This window comes from Heterocephalus glaber, unplaced genomic scaffold, assembly GCF_053883595.1.
Source record: "Heterocephalus glaber isolate CG9 unplaced genomic scaffold, H.glaber_assembly_v1.0 deba00000122, whole genome shotgun sequence".
NCBI classification, from domain to species: domain Eukaryota; kingdom Metazoa; phylum Chordata; class Mammalia; order Rodentia; family Bathyergidae; genus Heterocephalus; species Heterocephalus glaber.
Genome location: NW_028258138.1, coordinates 17,647,798 through 17,667,137, shown reverse-complemented (window position 1 = coordinate 17,667,137; position 19,340 = coordinate 17,647,798). Strand labels below are relative to the sequence as shown.

The window sequence follows — 19,340 nt, the reverse complement described above, 5'->3', positions numbered from 1 at the left end:
TGAGAAGTTAAGTGTTCATATGCTTGTAACTTTGTACTTCTAAACTTGTAAAAATGATAAAATGAACAAGAAGAAGCTATTTCCTAAATAGAAATCCCTAAGAAATACCTGTGAAAAGTGTATCATTCAGGTGCACAAGTCTGTTAACAGAGAAAAACCTTCATTTTCTGAACTATCATAAGAACAAAAATTTAGAGCAACATGTTCCTTAATTTTGATAGTGGTCTTAAATTAAATTGCTAACTCTAAAATTGTTTAAATCTTAAGCAAGCTTACATTTTATTTATACATGGTTACTCTATCTTTGCCTTTAGCATAGAATGCAATCTGAATTTTCATGTGTGAATAAATAGCCAATGAACACTATTTTGGTGCCTGTCAAGTCTCTCCATTATGCAGGCCCCATTAAATCTCTCTCTGTTGGGCAAACTGTTACCCTTGATTTGATCTCGCCTGTTTTCTTGAAAGGTGGTCAGCATTATTCAGGCCACTCTCTCATATATGCAAGTTGAATATTTCATTTTCATTCCAAAAGCAACAAAATGCCTGTCAGTGAGAAAGTTTCTTAAGAAAATCTCTACAAAAGTCACCACATAAAACAGTGTCTTGGCACTTCAATTTTCTTATTTGAAAAAAGTCATTAAAACAATATGTCATCATTCATGCTCTTTATGTATCCATTCTTATTATACAGTGGACCTTTGACTTATGAGCTCAATTGGTTCCCAAGGGCTGGTTGTAACTCAAGTTGGTTGTAAGTCAATACAGCTCAGATCTGGATGTTTAGCTGGGTACACACTATAGATAACAAGAGGCAGATCAATCTTCTATTACCCTAATTAACCCAAGTTGTTTGTATGTCAGGCCGGTCGTAACTTAGGGGTCCACTGTGTATTTATTTGTTTTTTATTTTGAAATGGGGTCAACCAGGTTGCCCAGGTTGGTCTTGAACTTATGGACTCAAGTGTTCCTTTTACCACAGCTTCTGGAATAGCTGGGATTACAGTCAGGCACCACCATGCCCAGCTCTGTCCAATGTTTAAGATAGAATAGGGAATGTTATTGCCGTATGATTTCCATGTAGAGAATTGCTCCTTGACTGGTACATTCTGGCTCCCTTTTTTATAGGAGTTGTCGCTCCAAGGAAGATCCTCCCCAGAACATAAACCTGGATCTTTGGGAAACAACAGGTCTTTTACTCAAAAGTGTTCTATGTAAACATAATCATTCCTTTTTCCCAACAAATACCACTTCACTTGCACTGTAGCATAAAAAATGTAAACTATTATTCATTATTTTCTTTACGTAATAGGTACATTATTTTTATAATTACACAGTAACAACTCCTAATATTTATGTCTTATCTGAAGTAAAATTAAAATGGCAATGTTATTGTCACATTAAAGAACCACTCAAGAACAACATTAAAAATGTCACACACACACCCCAGAGAGATCTTGCTCCTGCTGGGGCTTCTTACCTTCATTCTCTGTATTGGCTGGCACAGAGTCTACCCCGAAAGGATGCCATGGCTGCAGATCATCCAGGCTAAATTCTCCATTCACAGGGAGGAGCTCCACGGTGGTTTTTGTTTCAGTCAAAGAGGGCATAAGAGCATCATTTCCATAACTGATTCTTGGTTCACTGATCATGTTGGCCAAGACATCATCTGAGTAGTTCTGCTCTTTCTGAAGCAGCTCATCTAAACAAAACAAAACCATTTCCTTGGTAAGTAAAAATGACAATCAAAACAGCAGCATGACTGTGTGCTAGGCATGAACGGGCACCATTTCAAGCCACACTGTGAGTACTGCTATCCTCTCCCTCTAACAGATGTGAAAACTGAGGTATACAGAAGTTAAGCCACTCAAACAAAGTCATAGCTAGTTAGTGCCCCTGGAGGGATTTGAACCCATGGAGAACAGCAGTTGGCAAATGTTCTGAATTGCTACAACGCTCCTCCCTGGGCTAAAAGACATCAGAGCTGAACTGATATTTCTTTGTATAGCTTCCCAAAGTATCCAATAATCATAAAGGAATCAAGAGTGCATTTCCATGTGGTCTCTGAGGCAGTGTCAACAGCAGGCAAGGTACAATCTGTTTTAAGTGGAAAGATATATCCACAATTCCCTAGCCTTCCCAGAACACCTGTATGGGTAATAAAGGCATCATGGCCAGGCAGCATACTCTACTCTTAAGCAGTTCTCATCATTTTGCATTGAAGACATGAGTTCTCCAAATGCTTCCCTAATGCTGCATACTCTACAAATAGTCCCTACTGCCCTTCTAGATGTAGCCCTATGGACCCAAAGCTATGTTCAGCCTTCTCTAGAGTAAGCATCTCTGCTTCCTGGCATTAAACATGCAATCAGAGACCAAATATCTTGACTTTCCTTTCTGCAGCTTTTCTCTTCCCCAAAATACTGTCAGTATCTCCCTTTTAAAAACTGACCAAAGAAAAATCAACTTGATGGAACATCATTAATTCATCTGAAGTTTTAGTGGTCTAGTGAAAACCTTCAAACCATATGCTTCACTACTAAAACACATTTTAGTGGTAAAAAGAACTTAAAAAAATAACTTTGCATCAAGTGCAAGGTCCTGAGCTCAAGGTACCAAAAAATTGTATCAAGTGTAATCCCTGCTTTAAAAAAACGATCACAAGATTTGTAAATCCTATTTTCTCACTAAAGATCAACCAGATTTTTTGTTATATATTTTAAAATTAGAGATCTAGATAACATATGTGCTATTTGTAGTATTTGCTTAAGTAGAATATCTCATTTTCCAATCATACCTGTGTCGAGAATTTACTGTATTATATATTTAAAACCAATTACTGGTTAATATTAATGCTGAAGAAAATAAAATCAAGATTTAAATTTGATTTGTAACATTTTACTATCATCTTTCAAATTCTCATTTAAGTTGACAAAATACCACTTTATCTACAAAAAATTAAAATTCCTCTTAAATATACCTATTAAAACAATTTGATGGCACAGCATTAAAGTATGTGATTAATACCTTCTGTAGTCAGTTTTATTGCAGGAGATTATTTTAAATGATAGAATCCCAGGAAAATTAGTCCTTTTGAAATCTATCTGATTTGAGTTATAATATCTACCTATTCATGGTGGCACCATTCTAAAATTCTATATTTGATGCTTTGTAATGACCTTTCCTATACAGATAAAAGGCCTCCATTAGATTTCTTCCCAATTTTTTCATGTCTTATAGAGCCACAGGTAACAGCTAATAAGTTAGCCAAAGTCTGATTTAATAAATTAAATGGGTATGTGTTTTATATAAATCTTATGCTTGCAACTGTTAAATACTTATCGTAAAGACAGGATTTTCTGTAATAATTATTGGTGCTTACACATTTGTCTTGACAGAAAATCACCTTTGCTAGTAAAAGAGCTCTTGACTCAACCTGAGGTCATGTTGTTTTTGGAGTCTTTGTGGTATTTACTATTGGTGTGGTTTAGATCTAAAATGCTCCCCCAAAGACCTGTATCTTCAGAGCTGGGGATTTCAGAAGTCGATTAGCTTATGAAGGCTTTAAGTCCATCCATGGATGAATCTAATGATGTGGTCATAATTTGATGGTATTGTGGAGAGCTACAGACACTTAGGAGTTAGGGCTTAGTGGAAGGGAGTGGGTCCTGGGAAATGATCTTAGGAACTATATTTTGTCCCTGATCCTTTCCTCTACCATGTCCTTCCACCACGATGTCTTGTCTTACCTCAAGCTCACAGCAGTGGAACCAGCCACCTATGGACTAAAAACCTCTGAAACTGTGAGCCAAAATAAATCTTTCCTCCTGTAAGTTTATGTCAGGTATTTTATCACAGTGATGAAAAGCTAACACAACTATTACCCACATTTCTCCTGTTCTAGAAATCATTTTCTGTCTTGCATACACAGTACTGATTTTCCTCACAATGTCTCAGAATGATTCCTTGCTATTTGTTTTCCAGTCTCTTTGTATCATTTTCCCCCTTGTATCTCTTTCTAATTCTCCCCTTTGGAAATCCCATCCATGCTGGAAACAATAAGCACCTCCCACTTTTGGACAAATATGAAATGTTTTTCTCCAGCTTTGGCTCCTCTTTCTCTCCCACTCCGTATTTTTAGGAGTTTGGTGGATATATTAACTTAGATCTCCCTCCTGATCCATGACCTTAGGTATAGAACTATATTCAAGCAAGTACCCCTCTCCTCCCTGGGCCTTCCCATTCTCTAATCATGGCAGAATCAGTCTCCTAGTCCAGTGATGGCGAACCTAGAACTTTCAATGATACAAACAGCCCGCTGCAGCATGCATGCCGTAGATTTGCCACCTCTGTGACTTTGTCTCAGTCTTGATACCTTCAGAACCATTCATGACTCATACTAACACTACTGGTATCTACATTCTATTTCTGAATTCTCTCATCCACTTCTCACTCACTTCTGCATGGCCACTCCTACCTTGGACCATGATTACTTTTTTCTTAGATAATTGTGATAGTCTCCTTATCGTCTGCTGTTATCTGAATATTCCCCCCAATTCACATATTAAAACTTTTCCCCCATGGTGGTTGTAATAAGGGGTGGGAGCTTTAGGGAAGTTGTGAGAGTTCCACCCCATGAATGGATTAGTGACTTACAAAAAGGCTGGATGGATCTAGCTTAGGCCTTTTTGGCTCTTCTGTCCTGAGAGGACATTTTCTTTTTTCCTTTTGGAGGGGCAATAACAAGGGCCCATTTTGGAAGCAGGGAGACTAGGTCCCCGCCAGTCACCCAATCTGCCAGCATCTCGATCTTAAACGTTTAGCCTCTAAAACTGTGAAAAATAAATGTCTACTGTTTGTAAGTTATTTGGTCTCTGATATTTTGTTATAGCAGCACAAACTAGGTAGGATATTGCTCTCCTTACTAATTTATTCTCCTCTCTTCCTTAGATCTTTTCCTGATAGGAAGGTATTGCTCCTCCCCATTTCAACGGCACTCACAGGGAACCATGTATTCCTGTCATGACACCTTTGTGTTCTCTGACCCTGAAACGTGGAATCCCATTTCTGCTTACCTAAATTTTATGAGCTCTTTTTAAAGCCTGGCTTAAATGCACTCTCCCTTTTGACCCCCCTCAAGGCAGGTACTGTATTACTATCCTTATGAGAAAGGAAACTGATGCTGGGAAAGATGAACCAGTCTCTTCAAGATCTCATGACCAGTAAAGCATGAGCTTTGAGATCAAAGTCTTAGGTAACATTACTTCTCTGCCCTTAGCCCCTAGCTGTTTACACCTCTCATAGTATCAGAAAAAGGGCTCAATCTTGGTCTCATTGTTAGGTTATTCCTTTCTAGCATAAAGGTAGAAAGCTCAACCCTATTCCATGTGTTTAGTAACGTCTTCCAGTCTTGTGGGTTGATAGCTGACAATCACACTAGCCCTGTGGCATGTTTCTGGCTTTTGTCCCCCAAATATGGGCACACATGGGCAGCTTGGGGGGGGTGATGTCACGACCCTATGCCCACCTTAACTGTTTGCAGTAAAAAAGGGGCAGAACATAGAATCATCAAAGAGGAAAATGTTACATTTATATTCATAGAATATCCAAGGTATTTCTGGTTGAGGTAAATCGTGGCATCCCTTTTTATCTCTTGGCAAGAAATGTCCTTCAAATGTGCACCAGAAATGCTAGTTCCACTTTTGTGCATTATATTTATTTTTGGAAAACTTAAATGAAAGGATAAAATATTCAAGAAAAGTCACATTTTTAGTTCAGCAAAAAGCATTTAGCATTTTTCTGGGGGTACAAAATAGCAGAAATCCATATTCTTATCCTAATTTAACATAGGCGATTTAGAAATAACCGCTCCTGGCTATATCATTTGAAACAATGAAATTACTGTGGTTTTAAGGGTAAAAAGGTGGGGTATGTAAATGGGATGGATTACAATAAGCTGCAGCAGGACTCAACTGTGTCCAAGACAGCCAGCTGCCTCTTGACATAGGCTGAGGATTTTACCATAGGCAATTGCACCAGCAACTGATCAGGTGAGGACCACCATGATTATTTAACTGTCTACTCTGAGTGACACTTCACCTTTGACTTCGTGGTGAGACTAGTCACACAGAAAACAGCTTGTACTGTGTGCTGGTGGTCCTGATGGATTATCCTTTTACTTGAATTAATTTAATATTTTATTACAATGCCTTGATGGCCTATTTTGAGGATTTCAAAGCTTTTAAGCATCTACATTTGCCAACTGCTGTATTAAACTAAGAGACTATATTCATTTTTCCCTCGAGACTCTTTTTCCTTTTTTTCTTAAAAGCTATTAGTTATTGCCCCAAATTGTACACCTCTCTAGTCAAGTATTTTCTTTGTTTTTTTTTTTTTTTGGTACCGGGGATCGAACTCGGGACCTTCCGCTTGCAAGGCAGGCGGTGGAACCACTGAGCTAAATCCCTGGTCCTGTAGTCAAGTATTTTCTATAATATCCAGACACTTGTGCTTTGCAGTTTAAAGTAGAAATATTTAACTAACTTCAGTGATGATAATATTTAACTTATGGTTTAAGCAATAATAGCAATTTTAAATAGTAAAACACACAACGCACCTCAATCAACTTGCACTTCTACAAATGCTTTGAGGATTCACTAAGGAATAGAGGAAAAAGAAAAATCCTAACATTTAGCTATCACTGAAAATATTTAAAATATTTCAAAGAAAGCAACATCAAAAGAAACAGTAGTGCTTTCATCTTCAAGTGGCTAAACTGTTCTGTTTTTGTAGAAGGCATAGCTATATATGACTCTTTACTCTGAGATAAGTGGTCTCACAAATACAAGAACTGCTGAATAGAAAACAGATCAATTCCACATAATTCACCTACTATTCTTCCACTGGCTAAACTTTTCTCCAAAATTTAACTGCCATATTTTAGGTTTCAAGAAAATAAAATTTATAGAAATTAAGCCAATCAATGTTCTTTTTACAAGCTGCATACTTAACTTGTAATTATTAAATACACCTGGGGTGCAGAGAGATATTTTCCTCATCTAAAGAAGGAGCCATCTTCTCCTTTTCCTTAAAACACAAGGTTGTCCAAGTTCTGGTTTGGAGACTAGTGAGAACACAAGGTCCCCAGGCGCATTGTGTTTTCTTTTGTCTAGATCAAATCTCCATTACTATTATAATTTTTTCTACTTTCCAATTCTTCTGGGTCCTGGTAGCAAAATATTTATCTCCAATCACTGTCCCAAATGGAAATTTCTTTTTAATCTTCTAACAGGGGATTCTCAAATGACCAATTTTATCATTTAAATAGATACACATCTGCCCAAAAGGACTGAGGAGCACACTCTCACACACTACATAATGTGCACCTTTACCCCCAACACAGCTGCAGTGAAGTATTTGAAAAAGGGATGTAATTTTTCCCTGTCAAGAAGCGCCACTATAAATCAGCTGTCATCTATTCTAGGCATTTTGCCCACACCGGGACTATGAGATCAGATTTAATTTCCTAATCAGAGTTCTGTGCATGTCTGATTCTTGGCTCAGCATATTACTGCTATGCTGTTTATTATATTTAATGTCTCCATGGCCTCTGAAACTCCTTAAGCCTTATACTGCTCATCCACAAAATGCCAGGCAGTTGTTTGGATGGTGTTCATTCTATTATCTAAACTCTTGTTCCATGGGTGTCCTCTGGGAGCCTGTGAGAAATGGACATCTCAGTTCTCGCTCACAAGTGGGAATTAGAATCTGCACATTAAAATGATTCCCAGGTGATGCTCGTGCTAGAGTCTGAGAGAACCTATTCTTCACCATGCTGACCATACCCACAAGTGGCACAAAGATACCACTGTGCAGTGGCCTCAGTTATCCTTCAGAGAAGACAAAATAAGCCTAAGAGCAGAGCACAAAAACAAAGCAAGGCAGGAGATGGGTATGGCCAACAAGCAATATCACCAGAGGAAACTGCACTCCAAAACACCTCACAGTCCTGTTCTTAAACCCAGTACACAGCTGCCTTGAAGCTATCATTCACAGTTGCATTTCTAAAGCGGAAAGCCACAGGAAAAGAAAGACTGGCCATGGGTTTTCTTCTTCACCAGACCATTTGTTGGGCAGGAAGCTCCATATCAGCAAGAGTAGGGAAGTGTTCAGGAAACAAGTCTGTGTCATGCAGTCTGCGAAAAATAATGCAAAGTGTAGAGGGCATCAGAGGTCGCACTTCATCACTGTGCTTTTCCCAGAAAAGGAGCTCTCCCTCACTGAAGATGCTTTCAGTAGGCAAGCATGGCCGGTGAGAACATTTATTCCAAGCATGGACTTAGCTGTGCTTCAGTGGAGCAGCAGCTCTTTGGAATGCTAATTTGGGGGAGAACCTATCAGGTTTTCAAGTGATTACTGTTTGTGGTGGGGATGCTTGGATTAATCTATATGCCACAGCCATATGTGATGCCACAGCCATGCTGTGACACAAGAGCCTTGTGAGGACACCGTAAGGGCAAGAGATCACTGCATTCATAACACTGTCTGCTTCCGCGGCTTTTCCTATCCATCCATCAGCTCCTTTGTTAACCCTTAACAATCTGCATGACATGAGTACGACACCCCAATGAATGAATGGACACTCATCCGAGAAGTAGGTTCAAAATTAGCAAGGGGCAGAACTGGTATAGGACCCTGAGTATTCTGAGTTCTAGTGCAACCTTCTCATCATTCCATGAAAAATCCCATTTTACAGAGGATGTTTTTATTTAACATTGATTAGTAAGCCCACCCATCTATCCTCACAAGCTTCTTGCCTTTCACATATTTTTTGATATTTTTAAAAAGGGAAGAATTCAATAGTATCTGTTTTTCCCAAATGCAGGAACCAAGGTAAAAGAGGTCAAAGCATCTTGAGTTCCAAGAGCTTCTTGATGGCAGAGCATTAAAGCCAGGTGTCCCTTTTCATTTAAGACGCATTTCTTTTGGCTTTCAAAGTCACATCAAACAATTTAGTCCTGCCAATAGCATGAGTCAGAAATCAAGATAAAAGTCAGTCAGGCTTTCTGGCATCTAAAAGCTGATTAAAAGGCTCTCTTTCACATTTCTTTGTGGAACCTGTGCCAATGTCTCAGTCCTCCAAGTATATTAGGAGTTATTGTTACCTGGGTTGTCATCAACCTAAAGTAAAGAGCAATAGCAAGTTTGCATACTTCAGAAATAATCTCTGAGACTATGCTGTATTGAGGTTGTAAAGCTCATATTTACTATATTAATGTCCTTGTTTTGGTCAATCATAAAATGAGAAATTTAGGTGTAAGAAGCCACTAGGCTTACTTTATAAAAAAAGAAAAGTTATTTTATGTAATATTTTTGGAATATTTACATTTGCATTTCTATAAGCCTAAAATTTTATTAAAATAAAAAATTTATTACCATAGGCATTGCCAACTTTAATCTGAACATAGCTGGATATTTTCCTCTGGTTAATTTACAATGACACTGCCTAATGTAAGCAGATACAAACTGCATGGTCTCTGCAAACAAAACCCCAAAACTAATGGGATTTTTATGCTTAATATCCTTTAAATGTAAGACTATCTCACATCATCTCCAACCTAAGAAACCGTTGTCTCTTAACATGCCAGAGGAAAAACTGGCTGTCTTGGGCTAGTTGAGTCATGCGCTTTTATGTTTGAGCTAAGGCTTTTCTAAGTAATTATGCTGAATTCTCTCTTCAAACCTTACAAACAGCCTAAACTCTGGATGCAAAGCTATGACTTCACAGTGAATCGATATATCTCAGTACTAATTATAAGAATAATATACGGTTACTGAAAAAATTAGGAAAAGAAATAACAATTCATTTATAATTTCACCACCAGAGAAAACTCAAGAGCAATTTTATTTTTTAAATGGCTTTATACAGAATTATTTCATCTCTTCCCCATCCTCACTGTATTATTTAATTTTTATGACCATGGCCATTGAGGATAAATTTTTTGAGGATACTGAGTCCTGCAGATATTCCATGGAGCAAGGATTATTAGGTTTGAAGACAGAGATTGGCTCAGGAGGAAGAATTCTCTAGGTTCCATTCTCCAGGACTTATCAGTTTTTTGTGAAGTGGTTTTGCATAATTGGTACAGTTTCTATTGTTGTTGTCGGTTTGTTTTTACTTCAGTGTAAATTGTGAGATATGGAAGATGAGGCTTTTATGTCTGGAATAGCATTATATTTCAATTTTTAAAACTGCTAATGCTTTTTAATGAGGACGAAAAAGTAAGGTGAGGAAAAAAGTTTTTAGAAAAACTCAAATGACAATTTTCATATTCTTGTATACATTCTGTTAAGGCAAAGTCACTTAAGGTACTGTACACGATCTGAGCCCAGAGCCTTCTCGTTCCTTCATTGCTGATGTTGAGTGTTCCGAGCATCAGTCTACTGCAGGGACTCCTCTTCTCTGCCTGAATTCCGAGTCAAAGGAGAGAGAACAGGCAGAGACCAGCACATCACCTTGACTGCTGATAGAGGCAGCCCCTTACTGGCCCATGCGATGATTTCCTTGGGGAGGCCATGCAGCTTGTCAAGCTGCATGTGATCGGATTTCACCTCCAATCTATACCTTTGGCTGCACCAGACAAGTGAAGGAGGGTGGGGCTATGCTGGACAGGGCCACAGCACAGTGCTGAATGCTGGGGAGGCTGCAGGTGCAGTTCTAGGGCAAGCATGCACTTTGTGGTCTCAGGGAATGCTGTCCCTAGCTGTGACCTGCACAAATGCACATATGCAGCGGTCCTGTCTGACTAGCAGCCTCTCCCAAACCTGTGAGAAGTCTACCTGAGCTGGCCATGAGAGTGCCTAGGGTGCATCAAAGCAAATGGATGGAATGGGAAACAGTGCCCCTCTTAATAGCTTGCATCGCTCTCTGCTGCGCTACATAGAGAGCACAGGCTAATAATGGGAGGACAAAGCACATCATCCTTGTATGCATAAGAGCTCATTTGAAATGTTAATTTATGCAGGTCAAAAGACCCTAAACAACTCCTCTATGCTTTTTGCACACTGGCCTATTTATGTTTTCTTTTGCTTTCCAGTGAACAATTATAGACATGGCAATGGTCCCTTCTTTTGTTCAGTAGCTTATTCATGTGCTCCCGTAACAACATACAGGGAGACAGAGCCTGGAAATGGTACGTGCTTGGCAGTTGGGGCTTGGAAATACATGAACTGTCTGTCTGCAGGAAGGCACTCAATGCACAAAAGTGAGAGAAGTCTAAAGGACGCATTTGAAGGAAAATAACATGGGATCAAGGAAAATGAAACCACTTTATCATTAACTAGGGAGCTCATTCATTCATTCATTCATTCATTCATCTGTTCAGCAATCCTAACACTAACATTTTCTAGGCCAGTGCCAGAAATAACCAAGTTAATCTCTTTTAAACTCAAAGAACTCATGGTTCAGAGAAAAAGATGGGGAGAAAAATACTAGAAGTGCTATGAGAGGGATATTATGGACAGAGTGAAAAAGAAAACAAGATGGAGTTTGGGGCTGGGATAGAAACTGCAAGGTTTAATGGTGAGAGTAGATTCCAAAGGTTCACATGTAAAGTCTTGGAAAGGAGGTAGAACCTTTAGCAGATGGAGTCTACTGGGGGGTCCTCCAGGCTGTGTCCTCAAAGGAGACTGTGGGACTCTTGTCTTTCCCTATCTCTGCTCTGGCTAGAGATCTGGCCATTGCTCCTATGTATCCCCCTACCACTATCCTACCACTGCTCCTACTCACCATCTACTGACCTTACCAGAGCCCAAACCAAGAGGCAACCTGCTCTTGGACTTTGAACCTCCAAAACTGTGAGCTGAATAAACCTCTTCACATTATAAAGTATTCCTCAAGTATATTATAAAGTATGCCTGAAGTATTTCACTGCAATAATGTGAAGTTGACTGACAGAGTGATATTGCACCAGGGCCTGAAGGAAAGAGATTGCTGTTCTTGCAGACACAAGTGGATGTACCAAGGCATAGAAGACAGGCTGCCCGGGAGCTGCTGGGACACAATGGAAGGGAAAACAGAGGAGGTCAGACATACATGGAGCTTTTAGCTTATGGGACATCCAGAGAGCAGAGGAAGATACTGCCTCACACCATGTGTACACAATTAGCAAATTCTAGTTCCATCCACAAAAGTGCCATGTTCTTGCTGAAAATTCTTTACAGTATTCAACCGCAGTGCTGACCACAATAAAATCAGCTTGATAATTGTTAAGGACTAGCCTCAACAAGGTATTTCTTACCCCTCAAAAAAGTTATGGGTCTTCTAAAATCAAATTATTTTAATATTAACATCCATGAGATGATAATGAAATGCAACTTCATTTTTCTTCTGCAGAGAACAACGGAGAGAACTGTGTAGGAGGTGAATGTAATAGGTCTACCCTGACTTCATTTTAGACATGCGCTCTCTATAGACAATGATGAAGGGAAGTGTAGAGGCCAGTTTTGTTTCAGTTACTTACAGAATCACAAATCCTGCTACTACATACAACATATGTTCCACTCAACATGATGAAAAACCACCCAGTAGGTCACTCCCTTGCCAAGAATAGACAACTAGGGCTGAGGATGTAGCTCAGTGGTGCTGTGCCTGCCCAGCAAGTGTAAGGTCCTGAGTTCAATCCCTGGTACTGGGGGTAAAAAAAGAACAGACAACTAGTTTTGCTTCCTGGGAAACTGCTTCCATAGATGTTCAATACCCATTGATTTAAAGAATCTGGGATGAAAGATATTTGGAAAAAAACTTGTATCTGTGCTCAACACATACAGACTTTTTATTTACGTTATTCCCTACTATATACACTATAGAAACCATTTACATAGCATTTACATTAGCTCAGGTATTATAAGTGATCTAGAGATGACAAAGTATGCAAGAAAATATATGAAGGTTCTACACATATACTACTGTCATATAAGGGACTTGTGTATCTGTACATTTTGGGATCTCAGGAGTGGAGTAGGGGTCTTGGATCCCCCTTGAATAATGAGGGACAACTCTTACAAGCCTCATGTGGCAGATCTCAGTCCAATGTCTCCCAACTGTTTCTAATCTCCACACTTTGCAGTCTTAGCACAAGAGTTTACTCAAACTCTTTATGGCTGTTAAAAATATGCATAGGTTTCTAGTAATTTCTTTTCTTTATAAAAGTTACTTCAAAAATGTTATTTTCATGATACCACAGTTAACCTTTCCTTACCTCTACCCTCAAAACATTTCAACTTGAAAGACACAAGTAACAAGTATCTACCTTTCTTTAAATATACAATACCAAAGCACAATCATCTTCAGCAACATAATGAGTGCCATTAAAAGTATAGACCCCTCATAAAGAACTAAAAATAAATTAAAATAAAGTAGCAATTTTAGTTAGTGCGCCAATGTCCATTTGTTTCTTAAAAAAATGTAATGCAAACAAATTTTTATTTGAACACACTTTAAGCTTTAACAATAAATTGAAAAATAATTCACATTACAGTGCACTTATACATGTCTTTTCATCTTCCAAGTGTGGTAAATATTAATTAACCCTGGATAATTAAAACAGCCATGGTTTACAAATTGACTCATTTGTCAGCCTCAAGCAAGTACAAAGCATTGAAAGCCTCTCACAATTTGTTGCAAATTAAATATGGAAATTAATTTTTTTAAAAAGGAAGAGGTCATAAATTCAAGACATGTAATTCTTTGATTTAGACATGATTTGTTTGAGAAAGAATCTTGGACAATATTTCAGACTCTTAGAAGTCAAAGGAAATAAAACAAAGAAAACTGCCTGTTACGGGTGGGGTTGAACTGTCTTCTCTCCCATTGTCCTCCTCCTCTCAAAGATACTTTAAGTCTTAGCCTGGGAAACCCATGAATTTAACCATTTGCAGCTGTCATCAAGTTAAGATGAGGACACACTGCAGTAGAATGGGCCTTAGTCATACTGGAGAAGACACAGAAACAAGAGACATGGAGCGGAGGGAGACAACACGGGAAGACAGAGGCAGGGGTTGGGGTGAGACATCTGCAGTGCAAATCCAGGGCAACACCACTAGCAGCACCAGAAGCAAGATAAAGCAATGGAACACACTGTCCCTTGAGACTTCAGAGATGGTGCCTCTGCCAACATCTTGCTTTTGGAGTTCCAGCTTTCAAAATGACAACAGAATATATTTCTGATGGTTTAGGCTACCCAATTTATGGCAATTGGTTCCAGCAGCCCTAGGAAACTAATACACAGCCCATATAAATGAATACTATTTGCGGACGTGACATGTATTTCTGGCTATAATGATTCTACTGGAGTATAATGTAGTTTCTTAATGAGCTTTGTTCAAGGCTGGGATTAGGCAGATTAAGGAGAGGGAAAAGGAGCTCTATAATCTATCGGTCTAATCTGGCCCCATTACTGAAGGGACGTTTTCCTTCCAAATGCCAGAAAGCCTTTAAGTGGAGACAACATTGCTTCGTTTCTGCTCTCTGTTCCTCTCTCTTTCAAAGCCTGTTCCTTTTTTGACTGTGGCTGCGTGTTTTATTCTGATAAGACCATGAGAATTCTAGGTGCCAGTGCCAACCAGTAAACTCAGCAACGAAGTGCAGGTGCCTCCATTTCAAACACCTTGTAAACACAGGGATTATGTCATTTCCTCTCCAAGAACCCAGAAGCTGAGCTGTCCCTGGCAGCAAAATGTGTGGCAAATTCCTGGCAGGTTTCAGGTTTTACTAACCCCAGGGTGATGAAAACAAGACCTTCTCTAATGCCAGAATGGATGCTGCTGTTGTATTTATGACCAGTTTCTTTTTAGAAAAATTTATGACTAAATTTAGTGAACCTGGGCTAGCTGCAATCACCTGTAGAATTCAGCATATCAGTTTTAAGTTAGGGTTTACATTTGAAAACTGGGTCTCAAAAATCTTTTTCCAGTAGTCTGAAAGCTGTACTTTTATTCTTATATGGAATTGGGATCGTTGAGTATTTTATGGGACGAGTGTTTGGTAGCACTAAATTATTTGTGACCCTTTGGCTAAAGACATGAGAAACATGGCAAACAGCATTGGTTATAGACTGTCACACTACTTTGTGGGTACTATCTAGTCTGTGCCTTGTGCTTTACCACTGTAAGTGCCTGGCTTTAGTCACTCAGAGACAAAGATAAAAGGGTGGATACAGTGGCTTAAAATACATTTTAAAAATCCATCAGATCATTCCCTTTTGATTGTAGCTCTTGATATACCAAGGTCTTGGGTGTGAAGTTCATGGAGCAGCATGAAGACTGCTGAAAAGCAACCTGGTGTCTTAGTTCATTTTGTGTTACAATAATAGGATACTGAGAGCAGATAATTTATAAAGAAGAGAGATTTTACTTGGCTAACATTTTTGAAGGCTAGGAAGGAGAAGCATGTGTCTCTGCCAGTTTGCCGTGTCACACCATGGCCAGGGGAAGTGAGTGAGTGTGTGTAAGACAGAGAAAGAAATCTCAGACAGAGCTCATCCTTCACTCAGGAGCCCACTCTGGTACCAGTTAAACCCTCTCCTGTGGTAACGGTAATATATTCATGACCTTCTCCTCTTTTAAAACCCAAATTGTCATGTCAGCAATTAAATTTCAACTTGAGCTTTGGAAGGGGCATTCACACCGTATTACAGTTTGGGGGCCTTATGGTATAGAAGAGGGAGAAATATCTTTCATGGTCTCCCCTGAATTATTTTTTCGCACTAAGTAGATAATTGTTGAAGAATAATGAAGAGGCGGTATGCTGAGTCAACATAAAATCATGATTTAGCAAACTGTTATGGGCTGAATTCTGACTCCTCCACAATTTTTATATGTTGACTCTCTAACCCTCATTGTGACTGTATTTGGAGATAGGACCTTTAAGGAAGTAATTAATGTTAAGTGAGATCATAGGGTAGGGACCTAATCTAAAAGGACAGCTGTCCTTGTAAGAGGAAGAGATACCAAACTCTCTCCCCCTCTTGAACAAAAGCCATGTGACGATACAACAAGAAGGTGGCCCCCTGTAAATCACAGGGCAAAGCCTCCCCACAAGCCAACTCATCTGTTCCTTGATATTGAGCTTCTAACCTCCCAAACGGCAAGAAAATAAATTTGTGTTATTTAAGGCATGCAGTCTATGTTGTTATGGCTCTCTGTCTTTGGCTGTTTTCAGTAACCATAACTAAATACCACAGATTGAGTGATTTATAAAGAAAAGAGGTATATTTAGTTCCCAACTTTGCAAGTCCAAGAACAAGGCACCAGCATCTGGTGAAGGCTTCCTGTGTCATCACGTGGTGGAGGGCCTCATACAGTGAGACAGAGCAAGCTTGCCGGCCTGGCCCTCGCTTCCTCCGATTAAAAAGTCACTAATGTAATTGTGGGGGCCTCATCCTCGTGACATCGTCTAATCTTAATTATCCTCCAAAGTCCCCATCTCCAAATACCATTAAGATATATGATATGACCGTGGGGATTACACTTCCTTCAGTTTTTTTTTTTAGTAGTACATATGTGCAGTGCATAATGTTTACATTCCTTGTGGGGGAACTGGTATATGTCCATAATACATCTTAATTCCTTTTTCTACATGAGTTTTGGAGGGGCAAACACACTGTAGCATGGCCTTAGCCCACTAATGCACCCACATAGTACAACCAGACAAAAGAAAGAGCAGTGTCCAAAATGGCTTTTTCTAAGGCACTCTGTGTTCTTTCTTCCCTGTTTCTAAAAAGATGTGAAGTGGCTCAGAGCAGAATAAATCACTACGCTCACTAGGATGTGCAAGGAATTTCTTGTACAGTCCCTTCATGGAAATGGCAAGGAAGTCATCTGTTTCAGATGTGAATACTTCAGGATTTGAAACTCCATTTGATATTGAGGCTTTTCTTTTTCTTAATTTTTATAACCATTCCTATGTGCTCTCTTCTGCTACCTTGCTTCAATACAGGTGGAAAACAAATCCAAACAGTAATTTTCCTATGTATTTGAGACATTTCCAATTATGTGTTCTATGTGCTCTGGGGGACGAAAGAGGAGATAGTATATGATTTCCATTTCCAGTCACTACAGGGGATAATTTAAGAAGCAAAAGAGTTTAATTTGCTCTCCTGTATAACCTGAAAAATGCACACATGATTGCTTAACACTGGGAGCTGCCTCTCACGATTGGCACCTGTAGTTAGTGCTCAGCATGTCTTTTCTCATAATTTTTGGTCCATTTTCTAAAATGACACATAGTTTTTGAGCTAACACAAGGCTGTGTGATGGTTGTCCAAGATTAAGTTTTTACCATTTGTCATTTACAATTCCAGGTGTATTGTCAATTGTCCCTTTCATTCCTTATTAAAATAATGTCACTTTGGATTTGAAATTTCTTTAAGTGAAATGCCTATATCAATGATAGGAAGTGAAGAATCTTGAAGAGAGGAAAAGGAACTAGGACATAGAGCAGCAGGTTTACAATTTCTGAAAGAGAAAATAAAATAGCAAGTAGGGGAAAGTCATGAAGGGCAGCATTTCATGGGGGCAGCCTGCCTTATATTTCCATTGTTTATTCCCTTTAGATACAATTAATTAAAATTAATAGGCAATTCCTTTTTGGCTGTACTAGGGATTGAACCTAGGGCTTTGCACATTCTAGGAAAGCACTTTACCTGAACTACATCCCTATCCTCTGCCAATGCCTTTTCACAGCTAATAGGAAGCTTTAAATTGGATAAACGAGACAGAGCCATCAACGCTGTCTCACCTCACCAGACCTTTCTTTCAAGGTAAATAACACTTCCCTGTAATATTTTATACAATCATCACTTTGGAAATACAAATGCTGCTCAACTTATGACGGGTCATATGCCGACAGAGCCTCATAGTTCAAAATGTTGTTAAGTCAGAACTGTATTTAGTACACTTAGCCGACTGAATATCACAGCTGAGCGACATAGTACACTGTGGATAGTTGTTTCCCCTCAAGATCATGTCGTTGAGCAGGAGCTGTGACTCGCTGCTGCTGTTCAACATCATGAGGAAGGATGGTATACAGCCAACCCAGGAAAGAGTCAAAATTAAAATTCAGAGTGTCTTTCCATGGAAGGCATATTGCATTAGCATTATGGTAAAGCTGAAAAATCATTAAGTTGAACTATCATAAATTGAAGACCATCAGTGAACAATGCTGGAAATTCTCATAGCTAATTTAGCGGGATCTATTAATCCTCAGTGTCTGTCACTGTTGCATTTTCAAGACAAATATAAATAGATCCTAAGTTTCTAAGACTTTCATATATATATTTATATTTTATATTAATTTTTATATATTCATATTATATATATATATATTTGGTATATAAGCATGAGTTTAAAACTTTTGAATGTTTAAGAATCACTGGGAGAGATAAGAAAAATGCAGATCTCTGTAGATGAGGTGAGTCCCAAGAATTTGTATTTTAAAAAAATCCCTCCAAATTATTGAGCTTCTCTTGGCCCCAAGCACACAGTAAGAAACCATGACTTCCAGGATAACAACTTCCATGGAGAATGAATTTTTCCACAGCAGAATTCTAAATGAGCTTTTCATACATAAGGAACTAAGCAGCCAAATGGCCTGCACTAAGAGATACCAAGCCCTCTTCCGCCTACTGAGTGATGGCCCCAAAGTACAGAAATCATGACAGAAAGCTCCGGAGATGAGTCGAGTCAGTCAGCTACCAGCACTAGCCTTGATAAGCAGTGACTTCCAGATAAACAAGGCCATAGTTGAATATCTAGACTCAGATTGCCACAGGGGACTCCCAATTCAGCTCTAATGTGCCTATTTTTCTTTAAAGAAAAAACATCTGATTTTTTCACACCCCAGGTATTAAAAAACTTACTTGGATTTCTGAAGAGTGTTGGCAAGACAGGAGGAACCCCTTTGAGCCTTGGCCATTTTTAGAACATTCAGTTTCTGATTTTGATTAAGTCACTTAGTCACCCAGGATCCTTAATCGAGGGTTCCACTTCACTTTCATGTTTTCTTCTCCTTTGAAGGGAGCTGGGGCAGCAGAGTGGATGCAGGTCCACGACTGCATGTGGGAAGGAAGCCAGGTCCTCCTTTCACATCAAAGAGATGTAGAAAGCAAACCCTTTCTCACATTTTCATGCAATATTTGACTTACAGAGGGGTGCCATGTTTATCAAAAGACAAGATAACCAGCTCGCTGTTTCCCTTAATGACTGTGTTTTAGCAATCCATAGACAGTCTTGCCTTAATTTTTCATCCTACAGTTAAGGAAGCACTTCATGTATCAGGCATA

The 19,340-nt window shown here is 39.0% G+C and overlaps 1 protein-coding gene across 12 annotated transcripts in view; it reads right to left on the bottom strand.

Annotated features, from left to right (window-relative positions):
- The window catches only part of App (amyloid beta precursor protein), a 255,064-nt gene that overhangs the window by 22,646 nt on the left and 213,078 nt on the right, over positions 1 to 19,340 (bottom strand). For all 12 annotated transcript variants that reach the window (XM_004842236.4, XM_004842231.4, XM_087213534.1 and 9 more), the window contains one exon: positions 1,481 to 1,702. In XM_004842236.4, coding sequence (XP_004842293.1) covers positions 1,481 to 1,702 — 222 coding nt within the window. The remainder of the gene's footprint in view (positions 1 to 1,480; positions 1,703 to 19,340) is intronic.